This window comes from Crotalus tigris, unplaced genomic scaffold (genome assembly GCF_016545835.1).
Source record: "Crotalus tigris isolate CLP2741 ecotype Arizona unplaced genomic scaffold, ASM1654583v1 scf7180000019553.37968852642:3898890, whole genome shotgun sequence".
NCBI classification, from domain to species: Eukaryota; Metazoa; Chordata; class Lepidosauria; order Squamata; family Viperidae; genus Crotalus; species Crotalus tigris.
In genome coordinates this window covers 1,374,746-1,395,708 of record NW_024097591.1, presented here as the reverse complement: position 1 = coordinate 1,395,708, position 20,963 = coordinate 1,374,746, and the positions used below count along the sequence as shown (strand labels likewise).

Genomic DNA, 20,963 nt, shown 5'->3' with positions numbered 1-20,963 from the left:
TTAATTTCCTACCCGGCAAGATGTTTCACCTATTTGGCGGGCACAAAATGACCGGCTGGCTTCCTAGCGTGATGTGACTGACCAGTTTCTCCGGGAATTGCTGTGCTGGGTCACAGTGGGAAAGTTGACCCTCCTTTCAACCGGTCCCTTCCACTCCTGCTTCCAATAAATGACCTGAATTCTCATTCTGCTAGGAATTAAAACAGCTGGGAGTCTTCCCCCCTCCAAGGGACGGTTGTGAAACTGACTGGGTACCAACGCCTGTGTTTGGCAGACGTACGAAAAGACGGAGAGAAGATGGAAGAGTAGGGGTTCTCAGACAGCGACCGATGAAACGAGGATAGGGAATGAATGAAACAGATTGGGCTAGGGGTTAAAGCAACAGGTTAAAAACCTGCAGATTGGGAGTTCTAGTCCTGCCTGAGGTGTGAAAGCTGGCTGGGTGATTTTGGGCCAATTGCCAGGAAACTGTGAATTCTAGTCTCACTTTAGGCATCAAAACTGACTGGGTGACTTGGGTGGATCACCAGGAGATGATGAGTTCTAGTCTCACTTTAGGCATGAAAGCCAGCTGGATGGCTTTAGACCAATCACCAGGAGACAGTGAGTTCTAGTCCTACCTTAGCTGGGTGACTTTGGGCCAATCACCAGGAGATAGTGAGTTCTAGTCTCACTTTAGGTACCAAAGCTGACTGGGTGACTTTGGGCAGGAGACTGGGAGTTCTAGTCTCATTTTAGGCCTGAAAGCCAGCAGGGTGACTTTGGGCCAATCACCAAGAGACGGTGAGTTCTAGTCCCACCTTAGACCCGAAAGCTGAACGGATGACTTTCGACATCCCGCCCTTGTACAATTTACTATCTCTTCTAATCATCAAACTCAGATTTTCAGAACCTCACGTTCTGTCTCACACCCAAAGTGCAATTCCACCATCGTATCTGGAAAATAAATTTCCCCGGGGTTTTTTTATTTCCCTAATTTTCGCTCCGTCGGTGACCCAAACTGATTTTGTTAAAAAAAACAACAACAACACCAGCTTAGGTCAAGTCGGTTTTCCTCCTTCCAGGAACGAAGCGAAGCGTCTAACATAAAGATTGTGAGTTTGCTGGTCCGTTTTAAGGCACGGTTTTTTCTCTGCAGGATTTCGTTCGTTCTGTAAGGCTGTGAATCACCGCTCTTTTTTGGGTTCAAAAATGGAACAAGCTCTGTGTGCGGAATGGGCGGAAGTGAAGTTTGGTTCTGGAACGGATGGCGAGGGCTTCCTTTCGCAGCTGCGTGAATAATCAGATTCCCCCCACACCACCCTCTCTGCTTCCTTTGCAAGGCCCGGGGGGAAAAGCCGACTAAGATGATCCTTCCAGATCCACTTTTCCAGGCCCAGATTCTGTTCCAAATATAGGCCAATAAATAGACAGGACAATAGCGAGCACCACAGTTGAGAGTGTTTAGTTCAGGGCCGAAACCATGCAGGTCATCCTTGAGTTACGGCCACGGAAATGTCCGTCGCTAAGCGAAACCTTTGCGAAGGGAGTTTTGCCCCGTTTTGCCATTTTTCCTGCCGCCGTTGTTCAGCGAATCCCTGCGTTTGTTAAGCGAGAAAGCTTCTCTCCTTGACCCGTTTCCATCCGTTGCTTCTTGTCTTGCTTTCTGGAGTTAGAATCACAGAATAACAGAGCTGGGAGGGATCTTCGAGGTCTTCTAGTCCAACCCCCTGCTCAAGCAGGAGACCCTCCACCATTCCAGACAAGTGGCTGTCCAGTCTCTTCTTCAAAACTTCCAGTGTTGAAGCATTCACAACTTCTGGAGGCAGGTTGTTCCACTGATTAATTGTTCTAACTGTCAGGAAATTCCTCCTTAATTCCAGGTTGCTTCTCTCCTTGATTAATCTCCATCCATTGCTTTTTGTCCTGCCTTCAGGGGCTTTGGAGAAGAGGTGGACCCCCCTCTTCTTTTGGGGCAACCCCTTAGATATTCCAGTTTGCTTCTGGATATCTAGAGCTATTCAAAAGGGCCTCAATCTTTGGCTCGGCTTCAAATGGCACTTATATTACCGGTCTAAGAGGTGGAAAGTTGGATTCGGGACCATGCAAAATCAGGGGCATCGATTTGCCTGATGCAAAAGTGGATCTAATTCAGCTGGAAAGAAAAAGGAGAAGCAGGAGGGTTGTGAATTTCCAAGAAAGGAGAATTGGGCAAAAGCTGCGATAATGAGATTGGCAGCCCAAGTGCCAAAGCATTTCCGTCCCCCACCGGAGAAAGAGTTTGCTTTGGGATCCAGATTGCAACAGGATCCCTCTCTTCGTTCCTGTAGGTCCAGCTGAGCAAGAAATAAATTCAAAAAGGTTGAGGGAGGGGAAGGAGAGGACCTCTGGGCTGTGGGAACAGATGGGGTGGGTGGCACACTGAGGAGCCAAAGGAAACACTTCTGAAACAATTAGCCATGAGGTTGATAGATCGGGGAGGGTGGGGGGTGGGGAAATGAAGTAGCAGAGAAGAGGGAGGAGGAGGAGGTGAAGATGGAGAAGGAGAAGGAGAAGATGGTCAAGGAGAACATGGAGAAGATGGAGAAGGAGAAGATGGGAAAGGAGAAAGAGAAGATGGTCAAGGAGAACATGGAGAAGATGGAGAAGGAGAAGATGGGAAAGGAGAAGGAGAAGATGGGGAAGGAGAACATGGAGAAGGAGAAGATGGGAAAGTAGGAGAAGGAGAAGATGGACAAGGACAAGATGGGAAAGGAGAAGATGGACAAGGAGAACATGGAGAAGATGGAGAAGGACAAGATGGGAAAGGAGAAGGAAGAGAAGGAGAAGATGAACAAGGAGAACATGCAAGAGAAGGAGGAGAAGGAAATGGAAAAGGAGAAAATGCAGGAGGGGGAGAAGAGAAGATGAAGAAGATGAGAAGATGGAGAAGGAGGCAGAAGAGAAAGTGAAGGTGAAGATGGAGATGGGGAAGGAGAAGGAGAAAAATGGACATGCAGGAGGAGGAGGAAGAGGAAAAAAAGGGGAAGGACAAGATGGAGATGGAGGAGGAGGACAAAGAGGATCGGAAGAAGGAGAAAAGGGTGGAACATGGGCAAAGAAGATGAGACCACCGCACTGGACATTGATGAGAAAATTATGCAGATCCTTGATGCGGTTTTTGTAACAGGGCCTGCTCAGAGGGGTATACAAAAGGCCCAGTTCAGAGGACCAACCCTAGTCGTGGTCTCCAACAGCCCTGCAAGGGAGGCCCTCTCAACCCCGAGAGCCCAGTCGGAACCCAGCTGGAAGAGAAAGAGGGGATGTGTCAGGGGTCAGCGGAGGACAACGAGGGAGAAACAAAGGCGAGAGGAGACAGCAGCCCAGCGAAGAGCTGCACCACACGGATCTATTGTGATAGGAACTTTGTTGAGTATGTGAGTCATTGCTGAAGCATCGGCCCAACCTCACGGCAACAGGGTCTCGTGAATGCCGGGCTGCGGTTTCAGCTGTTTGGGGGCTGGAATCTCGGAGGGAGGGGTGGCTTGGAAAGGATCCACCCTCCAAAAGTGGGTCTCTTCTCCACACAGAAGGATCTACAGGTGGTCCTCGACGTACGACCACAAGTGAGCCCCAAGTTTCTAGAGACATTTGTTAAGTGAGTTTGGCCCCGTTTTACAATCTTTTTGGCCATAGCTGTAAAGTTAGTAACACGGTTGTTAAAGGAAGGAAGGAAGGAAAAAAGGAAGGAAGGAAAAAAGGAAGGAAAAGGAAGAGGAGGAGGAGAGAAAAGGAAGAAGAAGGAGAGGAGGGGGGAAGGTGAAGAGGGGTAAGAGGAAGAAGGAAAGAAGAGGAGAGAGGAAGAAAGAAAGAAAGACAGAGACAGACAGACAGAAAAAAAGAAGGAAGGAAAGACAGAAAGAAAGAAAGAAAGAAAGAAAGAAAGAAAGAAAGAAAGAGAAAGAAAGAAAGAAAGAAAAGTAGGAGAAGGAAAGGAGAAAATGGAGGGAAGAAAGAAAGAAAGAAAGAAAGAAAGAAAGAGAAAGAAAGAAAGAAAGAAAAGTAGGAGAAGGAAAGGAGAAAATGGAGGGAAGAAAGAAAGAAAGAAAGAAAGAAAGAAAGAGAAAGAAAGAAAGAAAGAAAAGTAGGAGAAGGAAAGGAGAAAATGGAGGGAAGAAAGAAAGAAAGAAAGAAAGAAAGAAAGAATAGGAGGAGGAGGGAAGGAGAAAAAAGAGGGAAGAAAGAGAGAAAGAAAGACAAAGTAAGAAGAAAGAGAAAGAACGAGAAAAAGAAAGAAAGAAAAAGAAAGAAAAATAGGAGAAAGAGAAAAAGGAGGGGAGAAAGAAAGAAAGGAGGAGGAGGGAAAGAGAAAAAAGGAGGGAAGAAAGAGAGAAAGAGACACAAAGAAAAAAGAGAAAGAATGAGAAAAGGAAGGAAGGAAGGAAGAAAAAGAAAGAAAGAAAGAAAGAAAGAAAGAAAGAAAGAAAGAAAGAAAGAAAGAAAGAAAGAAAAAGACAGCTGTCAAAGCTCAAGACAGACTTTTCCCTGGAGCTCAGCCTGCTCCTCCTCCTCCTTCTTCCAAGGGTCTTAACCTCTGGAAACAGCTGCCCTGGGATCCTGGCCTCCTTCCCAGTTTGCTTGGGAAAGCCCTGGGAATTGGGAGAAAGTGGGACACTCTGTTCCCAGCAGATCCATCCTGGTTCTGGGCAAGGTAGGGAAGAGCTGTCGAAGGAGGAGACGCATCCCTCCCATTCCCACATCTGACCAGAACCGTCTGGGATGGGTCAGCATCCCCAATGACGAGCCGATGTTCCACAAGACACGTCACCCCCCACGTCACCGGGGGACCACGTCACCCAGAACCGCGAAAGCACAACACCGAAAAAACAAAAACAAAAAAGAAGCCTGGAAAAGGATTCTCACAATTTTTCCCTAGGCAAGAAAAATGACATTAATTTTGATGATGACCCAAAGAGTGGGAATGTCTAGGACTAGAAGTTCTCCTGATTTTGGAACGATGGCTGTATCTCCAAGAGGGATGCCTTGATTTCAAAAGCTTTTACGAGTTTTGGGGTCTCTGAGCTCACTTCTTTTTCTTTTAGGGGAGAAAAGCCTAAACCAGAACTAGAACTCACAGTCTCCTGGTGACTGGCCTAGGCTCTAAGGTCACTCAACTGGCTTTCATTCCTAAGCCAGAACTAGAACTCACGGCCTCCTGGTAATGGGCCCAAAATCACCCAGCTACCTTTCATACCTAAACCAGAACTAGAACTCACAGTCTCCTGGTGACTGGCCTAGGCCCTAAGGTCACTCAGCTGCCTTTCATGCCTAAACCAGAACTAGAAGTCACAATCTCCTGGTGATTAGCCTAAGGTCACCCAGCTGGCTTTCATACCTAAGTCAGAACTAGAACTCACGGCCTCCTGGTGATGGGCCCAAAGTCACCCAGCTGCCGACGCCTACATAAAGAATAAGGTTCAAGGCGATGCTTGGCTTTGCCAGATGCAATTTCCAGCTATCGGTCTTTAAATTAAAAACATCTTTTTGTTAAAACTTAGATAAGGAAAAGAGCTGGGTGGGTGTCCAGGAGTCAAATGACTTATGGCGTAATTTGAAAGCTTTCCAGGCGGACCCTTGTGGACTAGCAACTTAAGAAGCGTTGAGAGTTTTGCATTCTCCACTGGGGAGCAGATCCATGCACGGAGGGAGGATTTAATTCCCAAAATATTGCCTCTCTTTTGACCATCAAGAACCCTTAAAACGTGGATGGACAGAGGTCAGGTCATCAGGCCACGATTCCAAGATTTCTCTCTCCTTAGAGATGGGAGATCAAACATTTTGTCCAGCCAGGAAAAAAAACAAAACTGCAAGGCATCTGGAGAAAAGGAAAATCCCAATTTACACACACACACACACACACACACACACACACACACACACACAGACACACCATCACCACCACCACCACCACCCCTTCCCCAAAGTATGTCTCATCTCCGTCAGCTCATCTGCAGTTCCCATCCTTAAATCATCTTACAGCTGGACAGCAACTCCGCTTATTTATTTATTTTTTAAAACAAAAAGAGGAAAAGATTATTTTTAAAAAAAAAAAAAAAGGAGGGGAAAACCCCTCCTTTTAAACTCTTATTCATAGCCTTACGTCTTTCAGCATCATCCTTTTTTTGACTAAGCCCTGCAGCCAATGAAAACGGAAAGAGAAAAGAAGGCGGAGCTAATTGCAGAGTAATTCAATCAGTGTACACACACACACACACACACACACATTATATATATATATGGACATGTATACATCCCCACGTCTCAAAACTCAGAAAGTTCCCGAGGATTAAAAAACAGAAAGGGAAAAAGGGAGAGAAAACTAACCGGGAATTGAGTTGATTCCTTTATTTTCTATCCAGGGACTAATTCTACACTCTTCGTTTCAAAAGGGAAGCAAGTTGAAGGGTGACAATAAGGATTTTTCCTGTTGCTTTCTAAGATCTGGAAGGAAGAATAGAAGCAGCCAGCAAGAAAAACTTCGTTTGCATCCTGCAGAAAATCCAAAGAGTGGAAGAAAAAAAAATATATAAAGGGGGAAAAAAATTCTATTTTTCAATTATTTCTCTCGGCAACTCAACTCAAAATCTCTTCTCGTTTGATCTGATTTTTTTTCTTCTCCTCCTCCTCTTAATTTGGGTTAAGTTTTATCAACTTCGGGTTGGCAAACAGCAAAGAGAAGACAGGATTACGGTGACCTTGATTCTGAATTTTATTTTGCATTTGTCCCTGGGGCAATTTTAATACGATCGGGGATCTCTTGATTTAATCCTGGTTTTTCTCTGACAAAGGAGAGAAATTTGGGGGGTATCCCTTCCTTTCTTCTGAAGTTGACTTTTTTTAAAAAAAAAAAATATCCATGTTTCTTCTGCTGCTCATCCTCTGTTTTAATCCAGCTCGGTCAGCAACCCAAAGGGGTCCTTTGACCAGATACGATGAAGAAGTCGTTTATCCTGAAAAACTGAATGCCACTTCAATTTTGGGGGGTCAAGACCCAGCTGGCACGTTTGACAATGAAAATTCCCTCGATTATCACATGGATCTGGACCAACATCTGTCCTTTCGACTGCAGATGTTTGGGGAAGAGCTGACCCTCCATTTAGAGAAAGACCCCAGTTTTTTCTCCAAGGACTTGACCGTCCAATATTTGGGCAGATTGAGGCCGGAGGTGGACACTCCAACCGAACGTGGCAACTACTACACCGGGACAATCAATTCGGATCCGGAATCGATCGTGGCAATCAGTTTTGACGGGGCCTCTTTGATTGGGGTGCTGCAGTATGGGGGTACCGAGTATCACATCCAGCCTCTGAGAGGGGGGACCCCAAACATGGAGGGAGGAACCGAGGCCCACGTGGTGAGGAAGAAGATGTTGGACAAAGGGGATGGGCCCATGTGTGGGGTTGGTGCGCAGGCGCCGGAGGGCGCGTCCAGCGAAGAAGGAAAGCTATGGAAGAAAATGGATGCATCTCCCAGGAGAACCAAGGTAGGTAGATAAGTCCACCAGCTTCATTAAGGGGTGGTTGGTGAGGATGCTCAAGGTTCCTCAGGTGTGTTGGGGTCTCGGCTGGGTCTTCTGAAGGAACATTCATTCTCAGAGTTTTCTCTGGTGTGGAGTCCCACATTTGGGGTGTAAAAAGGTTTCTTGGGGTCTCCTCCATCTCATGGACCCAGTTTACTGGGTGTTCCTTCAACAGAGCACCAGTGTCATTGTCAGATCTGGTGGCCCATGGCTGGTGCTAAGGTTCTCCCTCAGATCCAGCAGGAGCAGAGTCCTGTCCCAGAAGGCTGTCAATTTGGAAAGCCAGCTATGGACTTAAGGAGGAGATAAAAACCTATGATAGCTAGAGATAACTAAAGGACTAAAACAATATAAGGCTGAAAGGAAGACTGAGGTTGACTTCTCATCACCCAATTAGGTAACATTGAGAGGAAGGGGTTTGCACTGATGACATTAGCTAGTTGGGTCACCAGATGTCTGCAAGAAAACCACCAAGCTCAGAGAGCCCCTAGGACCCTACAGTCTTTCCTCCTCCTCCTCCTCCTCCTCCTCCTCCTCCTCCTCCTCCTCCTCCTCCTCCTCCTCCTCCTCCTCCTCCTCCTTTATTCTTCTTTCTTCTCCTCCTCCCAGCAAACCTCTGTCCCTCTAGCACTGATGATGTTACTTAGTTGAGTCATGAAATGTCTGCCAGAAAACCACCAAGCTCAGAGAGCCCCCCAGGACCCCAGACTAGCAAATCTCTCATCTCTGGAAAGCAGCAAAGACAGAAGGCGAATTCTTAACACTGACTTGAGTTTCCAGAACAGAGGTGGGACAGACCAAACCAGGGTAGCCCAAACCAAGATTTGTAGTCATGGATGACTTGGAAAAGAAATTGGAAATTATGTTTACTAGCAAGTTGGAGATCTGAAGCGGAAGACGAGGTCCTCAGATTTATTAGGCCAGTGGTTAATATAAAAGAGTCAGCTTGGTCTAATGGTTGAGATGCCAGGTTAGAAACCAGGAGACGGTGAGTTCTAGACCTGCCTTGGACATGAAAGCCAGCTGGGCGACTTTGGGCCAATCACCAGGAGACGGTGAGTTCTAGTTCTAGCATAGGCATGAAAGCCAGCTGGGTGACTTTGGGCCGATCACCAGGAGACGGTGAGTTCTAGTCCTACCTTAGGAATGAAAGCCGGCTGGGTGACTCTGGGCCAGTCACCAGGAGACGGTGAGTTCTAGCTCTATAATAGCTATGAAAGCCAGCTGGGCGACTTTGAGCCAGTCCCTCCCTCTCATCTCCAGTCCAACCCTCTTCACAGGATTATTGTTCCACGGAAAATAGGAGAGGGAAGGAACATAAGCCAAGTCCGCTGCCTCGAAATGATTATAAAACCTAACAAAGGCACAATACAAACAATTAAAATAAAAAAATAAAGATGCACAAAGGGGGGGGGAACGCTCTTTTCCAGGCCATGCACGACCTCAACTGTCTAATCCAGCCACGATCCTACAGCCCTGAACCCCAACAGCTTGAAACTTTTGTTCCATTTGGGGGTTCGGGCTCTCCCTCTGAACCCCCAACCTCCGCCCCCCACCCCCCAAAAAACACGTTGGACTGGCAAATGCAGCTGTACCTTTTCTCGTAGCCTGTCGGGGGGGGGGGACCCTCATTTTTGCCTGGAAGCAGGAACAGCTGGCCTCTGCTTTGAACGGTTGTGTGAACCCTCGCTCTGGGGTTTTGCTTAGTCTGGCCCTGGCCCCAGCTACGCCCGGCTCTTTAAAGCAGAACAAATTTTTTCCCATGGAAGGAATTTCTCTCCTCCCAAGCGAGCCAGAGGCATCTGGAAGGGGGAGAAGAGGGGGAAAAAAACAAACGGGGTGGAATTAGGTTTTTCACGACGCCCGACTGGTTTAAAACAATGTTTTTAAACTCCAGCGTGGGAATTTGGATCTGGGGTTAAATGCGCCGTTAAGAGAGGGCTGCAGAAGCTTGGGGGGACAAAATCTGGGGGTGAACTCCACGTTTGGGGGATATTTGGTGGATTGGCAGCCCAGGCATTGGGTGGCGTTCACACAACACAGCCAGCTCCCCTGGCAATGCAGCTGTGGCCGGGCTCACAATGCTATGGGGATCTTAGCCCCACGCCGGGCCTTCTGTTGAGCATCTCCCATGCCTGTCCTCGCGCAGTTTTGAGGATTTGGGGGCTTTGTGCCAGCCACAGAGACCGCCCCGCGCCCTGTCTTGGCTGGGGAAAGCCAGACCAGGCAGCCAACTTTGGCTGCCTTGAAAGCAGCAATTTAGATTTAACTCTCGCAAGGCTGGGTCATGTTCAGGGAGCCGGAGAAACGGCTAAACGGGAGATAGGTTCGGGCTGGGAGACGAATCAAGTCAACTTGTGGGGATTCTGACGTGGGTTGGAAACCGTCGCCTCATCCTCAAAGTGTCCCTGTTCTTGAAATAACCCTGGAAAAGGTCTGAAGCTAAAAAGATCTCCTCCCTTCTTGCACTGATGATATTACCTAGCTGGGTAATAAGACGTCTGCAAGAAAAGAATCAGGGAGCACCAAGGACTCCACAGTTATTGTCTTCCTCTTTCTCCTTCTCCTTCCTTCCTTCTTTTCCTCCTCCTCCTCCTCCCTCCCTCCCTCCCTTCCTTCTTTTCCTCCTCCTCCCTCCCTCCCTCCCTTCCTCCTCCTCCTCCTCCTCAAGTCCACCCATCTTAAAACATGCTGGCTGGGGGATTCTGGGAGTTAAGAATTTTTTAAGAAATGATGACCCCAATTTGGTGACTTCCCTGCCTGCCTGTTTTCTTGGTCTTTCCCGGGAACTAATAATAATAATAACAACAACAACCCCAAGGTCCAACAGACTTTCCTCCTCCTATGTTCCCCATGTCAGGTGGGCAGGGCGAGAGAGGGGGATTTGAAGGTCCCCCAGCTGGCTTTAATGGCTAAGGTGGAACTAGAACTCACCCTCTCCTGGTGCTTGGCCCAAAGTCACCCTGCTGGCTTTCGTGGCTAAGGCAAAACTAGAAGTCACCATCAGCTAACGATTGGCTCAAAGTCACCCAGATGGCTTTGGTGGCTAAGGCAGAACTAGAACTCACCATCTCCTGGTGAGATGGTGCCTTAGCCCCCAGGCCAAAGAGCCTATCCTCAACCTTCTGTGCCTTCCTTTCTCCCCACAGCGCTTTGCGTCCATCCCACGCTACGTGGAAACCTTGGTGGTGGCGGACGAAGAAATGATGCGCTTTCACGGCGCCGGGCTCAAACCGTACCTTCTCACCATCATGGCAGCCGCTGCCAAGTTCTTCCGCCACCCGAGCGTCCGGAATCCCGTCAACCTGGTGGTGACCAGGCTGGTGGTGATTGGAGAAGCCGAGGACGGGCTGAGGGTCACCTCCAATGCGGCCGAGACCCTGCGCAATTTTTGCAGCTGGCAGAAAGGGCTGAACAAGGCCAGCGATAAAGACCCCGAGCATTTCGACACGGCCATTCTCTTCACCAGACAGGTGAGAAGCGACACCTGTCCCATCTCGCAGGCGTCTGAGTTGGCTAAAAACAGGTTGGCAGAAACCTGGAAGGGGGGGGATTTAAAGAGCATCTTGTAGGCGCTTTCACAAAATGGGGAACAGGAATGGCCAGGTGGAAAAAAACGATTTCCTAGAAGGAAATTGGAAGAAAATCTCCCTTAAGTTCCTTCGAGGATGGTGTTTCTCCACCCTGGCGACTTTTCAGACAAGTGGACTTCAACTCCTAGCATGCCTCTGGTGAATTCTGGGAGCTGAAGTCAAGCTAGCTGGGGAATTCTGGGAGTTGAAGTCGAGGCTGAGAAACGCCGCTCTAGGATATTCTTGGCCAACTTCAATGGCTTTAATAAAAAAAGGTCCTTCCAAACTCTGGGTGGCAGCAATTTGCCATTTTTAATTCTCTAGAATTCCTGCAATTACAAATCCCAAAATCCAGCTTTGGAAACAGTTTTGTTATGCCCTGAGTTTTGAAAGAATGTCAGCCTCCCGCTGAATTCTTATTTTTTTACGAAAAGTAGGTTTCTTTCATCAGAGCTGACCAGAAACCAGATGGCACAAATGTTAGGAACTTAGCCTCATTAACGGAGAGAGGAGAAAACAATTCTTACAATACACGTTTATCTCTTTGCTGGCAGGATCTCTGTGGACGCTCCAGCTGTGGGACCCTTGGCATGGCAGATGTGGGCACAGTCTGTGATCCGGCCCGCAGTTGTTCCATTGTTGAGGATGATGGGCTCCAGTCAGCCTTCACTGCGGCCCACGAATTGGGTAAGTGGGTCTGAACAATCTGAATCAACTAAGCAGCTTAAATCAAACGTAAAGAAAGAAACAAACCAAAAAAGGGCCGAGTTTCCATATCCATATCCTTGGCCAAGTCAACTAATGCAAAGTAGGGAAGTTCACCCTGGTTGTGATCACCCAGGCAGAGAGATCTGGAGGGCGCAAAACTAAAACCATCCTTCTCGACTCGCAGGCCACGTCTTCAACATGCTGCATGATGACGACAAACACTGCAAGGAGCTGAACCGTCACAGCAGCACCCGCCACATGATGGCCTCCGTCATGTCTCCCGTGAATCCCGACGAGATGTGGTCCCCATGTAGTAGCCGCTTCATCACCGATTTCTTGGACAACGGACACGGTACGATTCTGTCTCTCTTTCTTCTCGTCTTCTCACGTTCATTCCTGGCCGATAGTCCTCCTTAACCTGCCTTTTCCTTTAGAGGAGATTTTTAAAAAATAAAAATAAAATACAGGAATCCCTCCACTTAAGACCCACAATGTCCGCTGCTAAGCGAGACGCTCGTTCGGCGAGCCTTGCCCTGCTGCAGTTGTTAGTCACATGGCGGTTCAGCGAATCTGCCTCTCTTACTAACCGGGCTTGTCAGAAGGTCGCTAAAGGGGATCACGTGACCCCCCCCCAGGAGACACTGCAACCGTCACAAGTACATGCCAGTTGCCGAGCATCTGAATTTTGATCACGTGGCTGTAGGGAGGCTGCAACGGTCGTAAGTGTGAAAAATGGTCCTTTTTTCAGTGCTGGTTGCTAAACGAACGGTTGTAAGTGGAGAACTTTCTAAATAACGTGCACCAGAAAAAGAGCTTCAGTTTGAAAAATGGAATTTTTCATGCCCAGGAAATCTGGCCAACCTTTATAAACATTCTTGTTTTGCTTCTCCCTTCAGGTTCCTGCCTTTTAGACAAGCCCCACGAACCGCTGAAGCTGCCCGCCGTCTTCCCTGGCAGCAATTACAACGTGGACCAGCAATGCCAGCTCAGCTTCGGCACCGAATCCCGCCACTGTCCCAATATGCACTCACCCTGCTCCTCACTCTGGTGCACTGGCCAGATCAATGGGCAGTTCATGTGCCAGACCAAATATTTTCCCTGGGCAGACGGGACTCCCTGCGGGGAAGGGAAGAGCTGTATGAGCGGGGAATGCATCAGTCACACGCAGCTGAAGGCCTACAATGTAAGTGTGTAAGATTGATTCAATTCTGTTCTACTCTACTCTACTCTATTATTATTCTATTCTATATTATAATTCCATATTTTCTCTATTTTATTCTATTCTTTCTTATTGTATTCTATTATTATTCTATTCTATTATTCTATACTATTCTATTTGTAATTGTAAATTCTATTCTATTCTAAATATTAAATTGTAAATTCTATTCTATTCTATCCTATCCTATTCTATCTATCCTATTCTATTCCGTATTTTCTCTATTCTATTCTATTATTTCTTATTCTATTCTATTCTATTATTATTCTATTCTGTGTTCTATATTATAATTCCATATTTTCTCTATTCTATTTTATTATTTCGTATTCTATTCTATTTCTACTCTATTCTATTATTCTATTCTATTCTTTATAATTGTAAATTCTATTCTATTCTAAATACTAAATTGTAAATTCTATTCTATTCTATTCCATATTTTCTCTATTCTATTCTACTATTTCTTACTCTATTCTGTTATTGTTCTATTCTATTATTCTATTCTATTCTTTATAATTGTAAATTCTATTCTAAATTGCTTTGCAACTGTGACGTTCACTTAACGATGATAGCAAAACGGTCGCATAACTTAAATAATTGCAAAACGGTTGTAGAAATCAGCTCAGTCACATCACCAGCCCATTTTATGACCGCCGCAACCTAACAACTGTAATGGACAGGCTGCTTTACGGTCGCTAACCCGAGGCCTACCTGTATCGCCACTCTGCAATTCGGATTTAGAATGCAGGATCCGAGATGGCTGGTTTTTTTTTTTTTTTTTAAATCTTCTGGTATATTAGGCCCCGTTATCTTCACTCAATTCCCTTCTTTATCCTTGCAGATTCCGACCCACGGAGGTTGGGGCTCCTGGGGGCCGTGGGGTGACTGTTCCCGCAGTTGCGGCGGTGGGGTCCAGTACTCGACCCGGGAATGCAACAAGCCAGTTCCCCGGAATGGGGGCAAATATTGCGAGGGGAAACGGACTCAGTTTCGTTCTTGCAATGTCCGGGAGTGCCCAGATGGAAACGGTAAGCTCAGATATATATATATATATATATATAAAATGTAGGTCTTTGGTTGTTCGGGTTTTGTCCTGCGTAAAATTGGAAGTGTCTTGGCGACGTTTCGACGAAGTCCCATTCGTCATCTTCAGGCTGGTGTTTTCAGCTTCGTACTTCGAGCAGCACGAAGCTGAAAACACCAGCCTGAAGAAGCACGAAGCTGAAAACACCAGCCTGAAGATGACGAATGGGACTTCGTCGAAACGTCGCCAAGACACTTCCAATTTTACGCGGGAGAAAACCCAAACAACCAAAGACCTACATACAAACACCCGCAAAAACCTCAGAAAACAAATATATATATTCCTATTTTTATTTGTAGCCGAGGTGCTTTGTTTATTTCACCTAAAAAAAAACAGATCTCCAAGGGGATCTGTGATCCACCTTCACCTTTTTTTGATGGACACAACAGCTCATCAAAAAAATGTGAACAATGGAAGGGGTGTGAGCCAGGGAAAACAATCCCGAAGCGCAAAGGGTCAGCGGAAGGGAGGGTCCTGTTTTTTCTGATTTATGACCAGCCATGAATGCGGAGACCGGAGCCAAGATATGCTCTGGCAACATCTGGCAATAGATGTTTGCGCCAAGCCGGGAAGGAATTTCAGAGCGAGACTCCAGAACGAAACATGCTTGGCTCGCTAGAGTGAAAAAAACAGATTTCTATTCTAGTTAGTAATCTCGAATTGCAGGGGGAGAGATCTAAAACAAAATACAGGTAGTCCTTGACCTACGACGGTTCGTTTAGTGGCTGTTCGGAGTTACAACGGCACTGAAAAAAGGGACTTACAACTGTTTTCACACTTACGACCGTTCAGCATCCCCCACGGTCGTGTGATGCAAATTCAGGTGCTCGGCAACTGACTCATATTTATGACAGTTGCAGTGATCTCCTTTTACAACCTTCTGATAATCAAAGTTACTAGCCATGTAACTAACTTAACATCTGCAGGGATTCAAGTGAGGCAAGGAAATGTCTTGCTTAGTAACAAAAATTTTGGGTTTAATCGAGGTCGTAGGTTGAGGACTACCCATAAAAGTAATCGTCGACTTACGACGGGGCATTTTTTTCCCACCTGTTTTTCCCTTCTCAAAATTGATTCTAAGGTGGGATTTTTTTTCTTTTAACTCCCATCCAGCTCTGACCTTCCGTGAGCAACAGTGCGCCGTGTACAACCACCGAACGGACATGTTCAAAGATTATCCCGCGCCCATGGACTGGGTCCCTCGTTACAGCGGTGTGGCCAAGCGCGATCAATGCAAGCTGACTTGTCAATCCCATGCTTTGGGCTACTACTACGTGCTGGAGCCAAGGGTAAGTTGTAAGCCAGGAAACCGCGACTTCGGTCCTGACCAGAGACGAGCATTTGAGTGTCTTCCTTCAGACGTGCTTCGGTGGTCGCTAACTTATCAGCCGGCGGCTGCAACGTCTAAAAAGTGGCAGATCAAGGACTAAAACGGGATCCCTCCTTTGTTCTAGGTGGCTGATGGGACGCCCTGCTCACCAGAATCTACCTCGGTCTGTGTCCAGGGACGCTGCATCCATGCCGGCTGTGATCGCGTCATCGGATCCAAGAAAAAGTTTGACAAATGCATGGTGTGCGGTGGAGACAACTCGCAATGCACCAAAGTCTATCGCTCCTTCACCAAGCCTCAGTAAGTGGCCTTTTGGCTTGAGATCTTGAAAAGGTGGTTTAAAGAAAGATTGGAGAACCATTCGTCTGAAATGGGATAGGGTTCCCTGCTTAGCTGGGGGTTGGACTAGATGACCTCCAAGGTCCCTTCCAACTCTGTTATTCTGCTATTTTCTTTCTTTCTTTCTTTCTTTCTTTCTTTCTTTCTTTCTTTCTTTCTTTCTTTCTTTCTTTCTTTCTTTTCTTTTCTTTTCTTTTTTCTTTTTTTCTTTCCTTACTTCCTCCCTCCCTCCTTCCACTGGAGGTTTTCAAGAAGAGATTGGACAACCATTTGTCTGAAATGGGATAGGGTTCCCTGCTTAGCTGGGGGTAGGACTAGATGACCTCCATGGCCCCTTACGACTGTTATTCTGTTAAAAGCTGAGCTTGCCATGGGCAACTTTCATCCTGCAGGGAGTCCCTGAGTTACAACCATTTAGTAACCATTCCAACTGTGGTTAGCGGGACTGCTCTGAATTGCAAACTGACATACTAGTCATCCTTTCAATGTCTTAATCTACATGTCGTCATTGGCTTACAATCACTCGTTTAGCGACCATTCCCAGTTACAACAAGGCTGAAAAAAGTGACTTAGAAAGAGCCTCGCCTTTACCACTGTCGCAGCATCCCCACGGTCACGCGATCCAAATTTGGCCGCTCGACAACCGGGGTGTAATTTAGAAAGCTGCAGCATCCTGGGGTCGCGTGATCCCCATTTGCGACATTCCCAGCTGGCTTCCGATAAGCAAAATCAACGGGGGAAGCCAGATTCGCTTAACAACTGCGAGATTCACTTAAGAACGGCCGTGTTTCATTTAACCACCGTAGGAAAAAAAGTTTGTAAAAAAAAAGCTCGTAGAATCGGGCGCTGTTCTCTTAACAACCGCCTGGCTTAGCCACAGAAATTCCCATCCCAATTGTAGTCGTAAATCGAGGACTGCCTGCATTCGCAGGGTTGACCCCAACAGCTGTAAGGTAGCCCTAAGATGCTCCTTGTGCATCATTCCAACCCTAGCATTTTGCAGCCACGCTGAAACACCAAAGCGGGTCCACGTTTCCTCCGCTTTTGACCCGGGTAATTTATTCAAGCCCGTTTCCCTCCGAGAGGATTAATCAAGTTTTAAAAAGCAAATAGCTGGAGCTTTCCAGCAGCCCGAGAAAAAAACCAGGCTGAAACATCTGGATTTTCCAGATGTAAGACACTTGGATCTCCTGTGATTTCAAAGCTCTTTCTCTTTGGTTCTCCCCCCAAAATCTCCTGCAAATTGCAAATTGTGAGTCACCCTCTCCTATCCTGCCGAGGGTTTTTTGGTGGGGTTTTTTTGTGTGTGTGTGTGTCCAGCAAGTTAGCTTGCCCAGCTGCCAAGCTAACCACTCCTTCTGTATACTTATTTTTTTTATAAAACTCGATGCCACGTGTACAAGGAGCTTGAGCGATTGAAACTGTGGCAGGTCTTAGTGACTCCAGAATAGCGGGGCACGTTGAAAGATCGATGGTTCCCCCCAAATTACGACTTCCAATAGTTAAAAAGGGGGCCAATGGGGGCTAAATGTCGACTTTTTTACAACACTGTTTTAATTTTGCAATTGTTGCTGACTCTGGCTTTTGTGACACAGGGCTGAAAGTCCTCAAGGATTGGGGTAGGTAGGCTGTAAGCGTGAGAAAATAAACAGACTGAACGGGAAAGCTGATGGTTTTATTTATTGATTTATTTCCAATTTCTGCACCGCCCCATCTCGCTAAATTTAGTTTAGAGACAGGAATGCCACTTTAGTGGCTTGGTGAAGGTGCTGGCTTAAAAACCAGGAGTTCTAGTCCTGCCTTAGACGTGAAAGCTGACTGTGTAACTTTGGGCCAATCATGAGGAGATGGTGAGTTCTAGTACCGCCTTAGAAAAAGGAAAGCCAGTTGGGTGACTTTGGGCCAATCACCAGGAGAGAGTGAGTTCTAATCCCACCTCAGACAGCAAAGCCAATTGGGTGACTTTGGACCAATCACTAGGAGACTGTGAGTTCTAGTCCTGCTTAGACAGCAAAGCCAATTTGAGTGACTCTGGACCAATCACCAGGAGAGGGTGAATTCTAGTCCTGCGTTCATGAAAGCCAAATGACAGACATGGAGCCACGCCCTCTTCCTTAGCCCAGCCCACCTCGCAGGGTGGATGTGGTGGGGAAAACAGGAGGAGGAAGGCCTATTTAGCACGTTCACCATCTCGCATGACAAGAGAACAAAACACCTAACTGAACCTTGGTCCCTTTCACGGCCAGCCTTTCACCTTTCCGCATCTTGTCTCTCCAACCCACAGGTACGGCTACAACGACGTGGTCACCATCCCTGCCGGAGCCACCAGCCTCCTGATCCGCCAGATCAGCAGCTCGGCGACGGCCAGCGACGGCATCTACCTGGCCCTCCGCCGGCGAGACGGCTCCTACGCCCTGAACGGCAACTACATCCTGATCCCCTCCGAGCAGGACGTTCACCTCCGCGGCGGCGTCACCTTGCGCTACAGCGGGGCCACCAAGCCGATGGAGATGATCACTGGCCTGGGACCCCTGAAAGAGCCGCTCACCTTGCAAGCGTTGGTGGTGTCCGATCAGAAGACCCCTCGCCTTAAATACACCTTCTTCGTCCCCAAGCCCACCAAACGCCTCTCCAATCAGTGGCTGAAGCAGAAAGCCCGAATTTTGGAGGTGCTACAGAGTCGGCGAGGACGCAAATAGGACGCCTTGGCAGGAGGATGTGGGGCAGGGGGTCTCAGACTCTTCCCGTTCCCCCTCCCCACCTTGTGGGAAAGGGGGAAGAAGTTTGCCCCTGCCTCTATTTGCCAAGAGGACCCCTCCCTCCCGTTGCAAGGGACCCAGGGCCGAAAAACTCAGACTGCTCGGCAAAGGCTGGAATTAAGAGGGGGGGGGTCTTCCTGTTTTCTCGGCTTGCCACGGACAATTAGTTTGGACGTTAAGCGAAGCAGGAGTCAGATCTGGGACCAGGGAACAGGGAAAGGAAAGACTATGAACCGGCCAGGAATTGTGGCGATGGGGCTAAAATTTTTAGCACTGATTTCTTAGGCTGAAATAATTCCCTCCGGAGAGATTTGTGGGGAAGAACGTGGGAAGAATGGACGGAAAAGATGAATGGGAAAAAAAACTTTTCAAAAGCCAAAAAAAAAAGGGGGGTGGGAAGGAGAGGAAAAACCACTTTGGGATTTGGTGGAACAAAAATATCAAGAAGCCGAAGAAAACGGAGACCGGACTTGCAAAGTCGTATCCGAGCTCTGTCGTGGATCAATTCCGTGGACGTTTTGATGGTTCGTCTCCGGCTGTTCCTGTAGTATATTTATTATTTCATCTATTTATTTGTCCTTTTGGGGAAGCAGAGAGGAGATCTGGGGAAAGGGGAGAGGCGATTGGCCACACACATTTTTGAGAATCAAGCAGGTTCCTTCGCGCTCGCACGACTTGCTCGGTGGTCCTCGACTTACGAGCGCAATTGAGACCAGCATCTCCACGGGTCTAAGCAACATCTGACGAGCGGCATACTATTTTATGGTCTTTTCGGCCAGGGTGGATAAGCAGATCCCTGTGGTTCTTAAAGTGAATCAGGCGGTCGTGAAGCAAATCCCGCTTCCCGCACGGACTTTGCTCGTTAGAAGCCGGCTGATGGCGCTCACGGGATCCCGGGATGCTGCGACCGTCGTAAATATATACCGGTTGCCAAAAGCACCCCAATTTTGATCGTGGAGATGCCGCGACATTCGTTATGAAGCGCAAGGACTGGTTATAAGTCACTTCTTTCGCCGTGATGTTGTAACTTGGGACGGTCGTTAAATGGATCGTTGTAAGCCAAGGACCACCTGTACTTTACACCCACCCGTTTCTTGGGACGGCCAGCAAAGGCGTCTCAATCACTTTGTCTACCTCATTCTTGGGAGTAATTCCTCCTCTTTTCATCTCTTCTCCTGCTTCTAAGAATGTTATTCTGTCCTCGGCCGGTGGGCGCCCATCTTTCCAAAGTCCGGCCTACATCTAACTTCTCCAGACAAATTGCAGACCTGGGGTAGGACATCCCGTCCCATCCCTTTGAGGAGCAAGGGTTTCAATCGCGCCATGAATGGAGGTCCTTCAACCCTACCGTGCTCTCCAGACCTGGTTTCTCAACCTTGGTACCTTGAAGACTTCACCTCCCAGAATTCCCCAGCCAACCTGTGTCCTCTTCTGGGTCTCATAACCAGCTGTGCCTGTTGACCTGGGAGCCCACTTTGGAGGTCAGCTTGGGTCAAGCTCCATTCTGGCTCGACCTCATTGACGTCCTCCTGGGAAATTCTGGGAGTTGACGTCCTGCCCTTCTTCAAGATGGCCAAGGCTGAGGAAGACGGATCCAGGGGGCTAGGCGGAGATCCTTTGCACCATTGATCCAAGGGGTTGGGTCTTGGGAGGACCTCCAAATTGTAGGAGAGCAAAGCAGTGGAACATCTGGAGAAGAAGACCTCCAATGGAGTGAATTAGCTTTGCAGGCCAACGTCCTCTGCTCACATTAGACTAAAAGAAGGTGGAGGTGGAGGGCCAATTCTGGCAGTTGAAGTCCACAAATCAATCTTGGCAGCTGACCATGCCTTACCTATTTCTCACCTCCTTCTCCAAGACATTGTCCCACCTAAGCACCAGCTAGAACTTCTTCCTAGGAGAGTCTGATGCTTTCAAAAAAGGAGGGTCTCTTCTCCCCATTTTTTTTTGGGGGGGGGAGCGATAAGGCAGGACACGATACCTTTCCAAGTTCTTCTTTGCTAACCGCTCTTCAGCCTGACTTGATCTTCTCGCGGTGGTCCCTATCCCAGAAAATCTCCCCAAAATTTCCCCCCTGGAGGGGTGGATCTATTTAAACCCTCTGTAGAATCAGAGGGGAACCTTTTCAATGGGACCCTCCAGTTTTCTCCCGTGGCCAAAGGGATCGCTGACCGAAGTTAATTTAATTAAGTTATAATTTAACGGGCAGCAGCCGAACGTCGCCTGAAGCTCCGAGGCAAGTTCCCCGGGCCAGGAGGCAGGGCCTGTGTATCCATTGGGTTAATAAGCATTATGTTAATATTATTAATGATGGTTTATTAATGGTTTGTTGTTGTTTTTCTAAAAAGCAATAAAATGCTGCTGGTTTTATTTATTTAAGGCTATTTATAAAGTCACTCCTGGTGCCGCATGGTTCTTTAT

The 20,963-nt window shown here is 47.5% G+C and overlaps 1 protein-coding gene across 1 annotated transcript; it reads left to right on the top strand.

The window, feature by feature from the left end:
* Positions 1-6,142: 6,142 nt before the first annotated feature.
* Positions 6,143-20,916, top strand: ADAMTS4 (ADAM metallopeptidase with thrombospondin type 1 motif 4). Its single transcript, XM_039363336.1, has 9 exons — positions 6,143-7,501; positions 10,687-11,010; positions 11,664-11,796; positions 12,002-12,169; positions 12,714-13,000; positions 13,872-14,058; positions 15,228-15,403; positions 15,569-15,744; positions 18,068-20,916. Exons 1-9 carry the CDS (start codon positions 6,875-6,877, stop codon positions 18,480-18,482), a joined length of 2,493 nt encoding a protein of 830 aa, XP_039219270.1. The 5' UTR covers positions 6,143-6,874; the 3' UTR covers positions 18,483-20,916.
* Positions 20,917-20,963: the final 47 nt, after the last annotated feature.

Excerpts from the sequence above, each read along its gene's own strand:
- ADAMTS4 (XM_039363336.1), top strand. The coding sequence starts at position 6,875 with ATGTTTCTTCTGCTGCTCATCCTCTGTTTTAATCCAGCTCGGTCAGCA. Across the intron at positions 11,011-11,663 it reads CCATTCTCTTCACCAGACAG|GATCTCTGTGGACGCTCCAG; the intron begins GTGAGAAGCGAC and ends CTTTGCTGGCAG. Across the intron at positions 15,745-18,067 it reads CGCTCCTTCACCAAGCCTCA|GTACGGCTACAACGACGTGG; the intron begins GTAAGTGGCCTT and ends TCCAACCCACAG.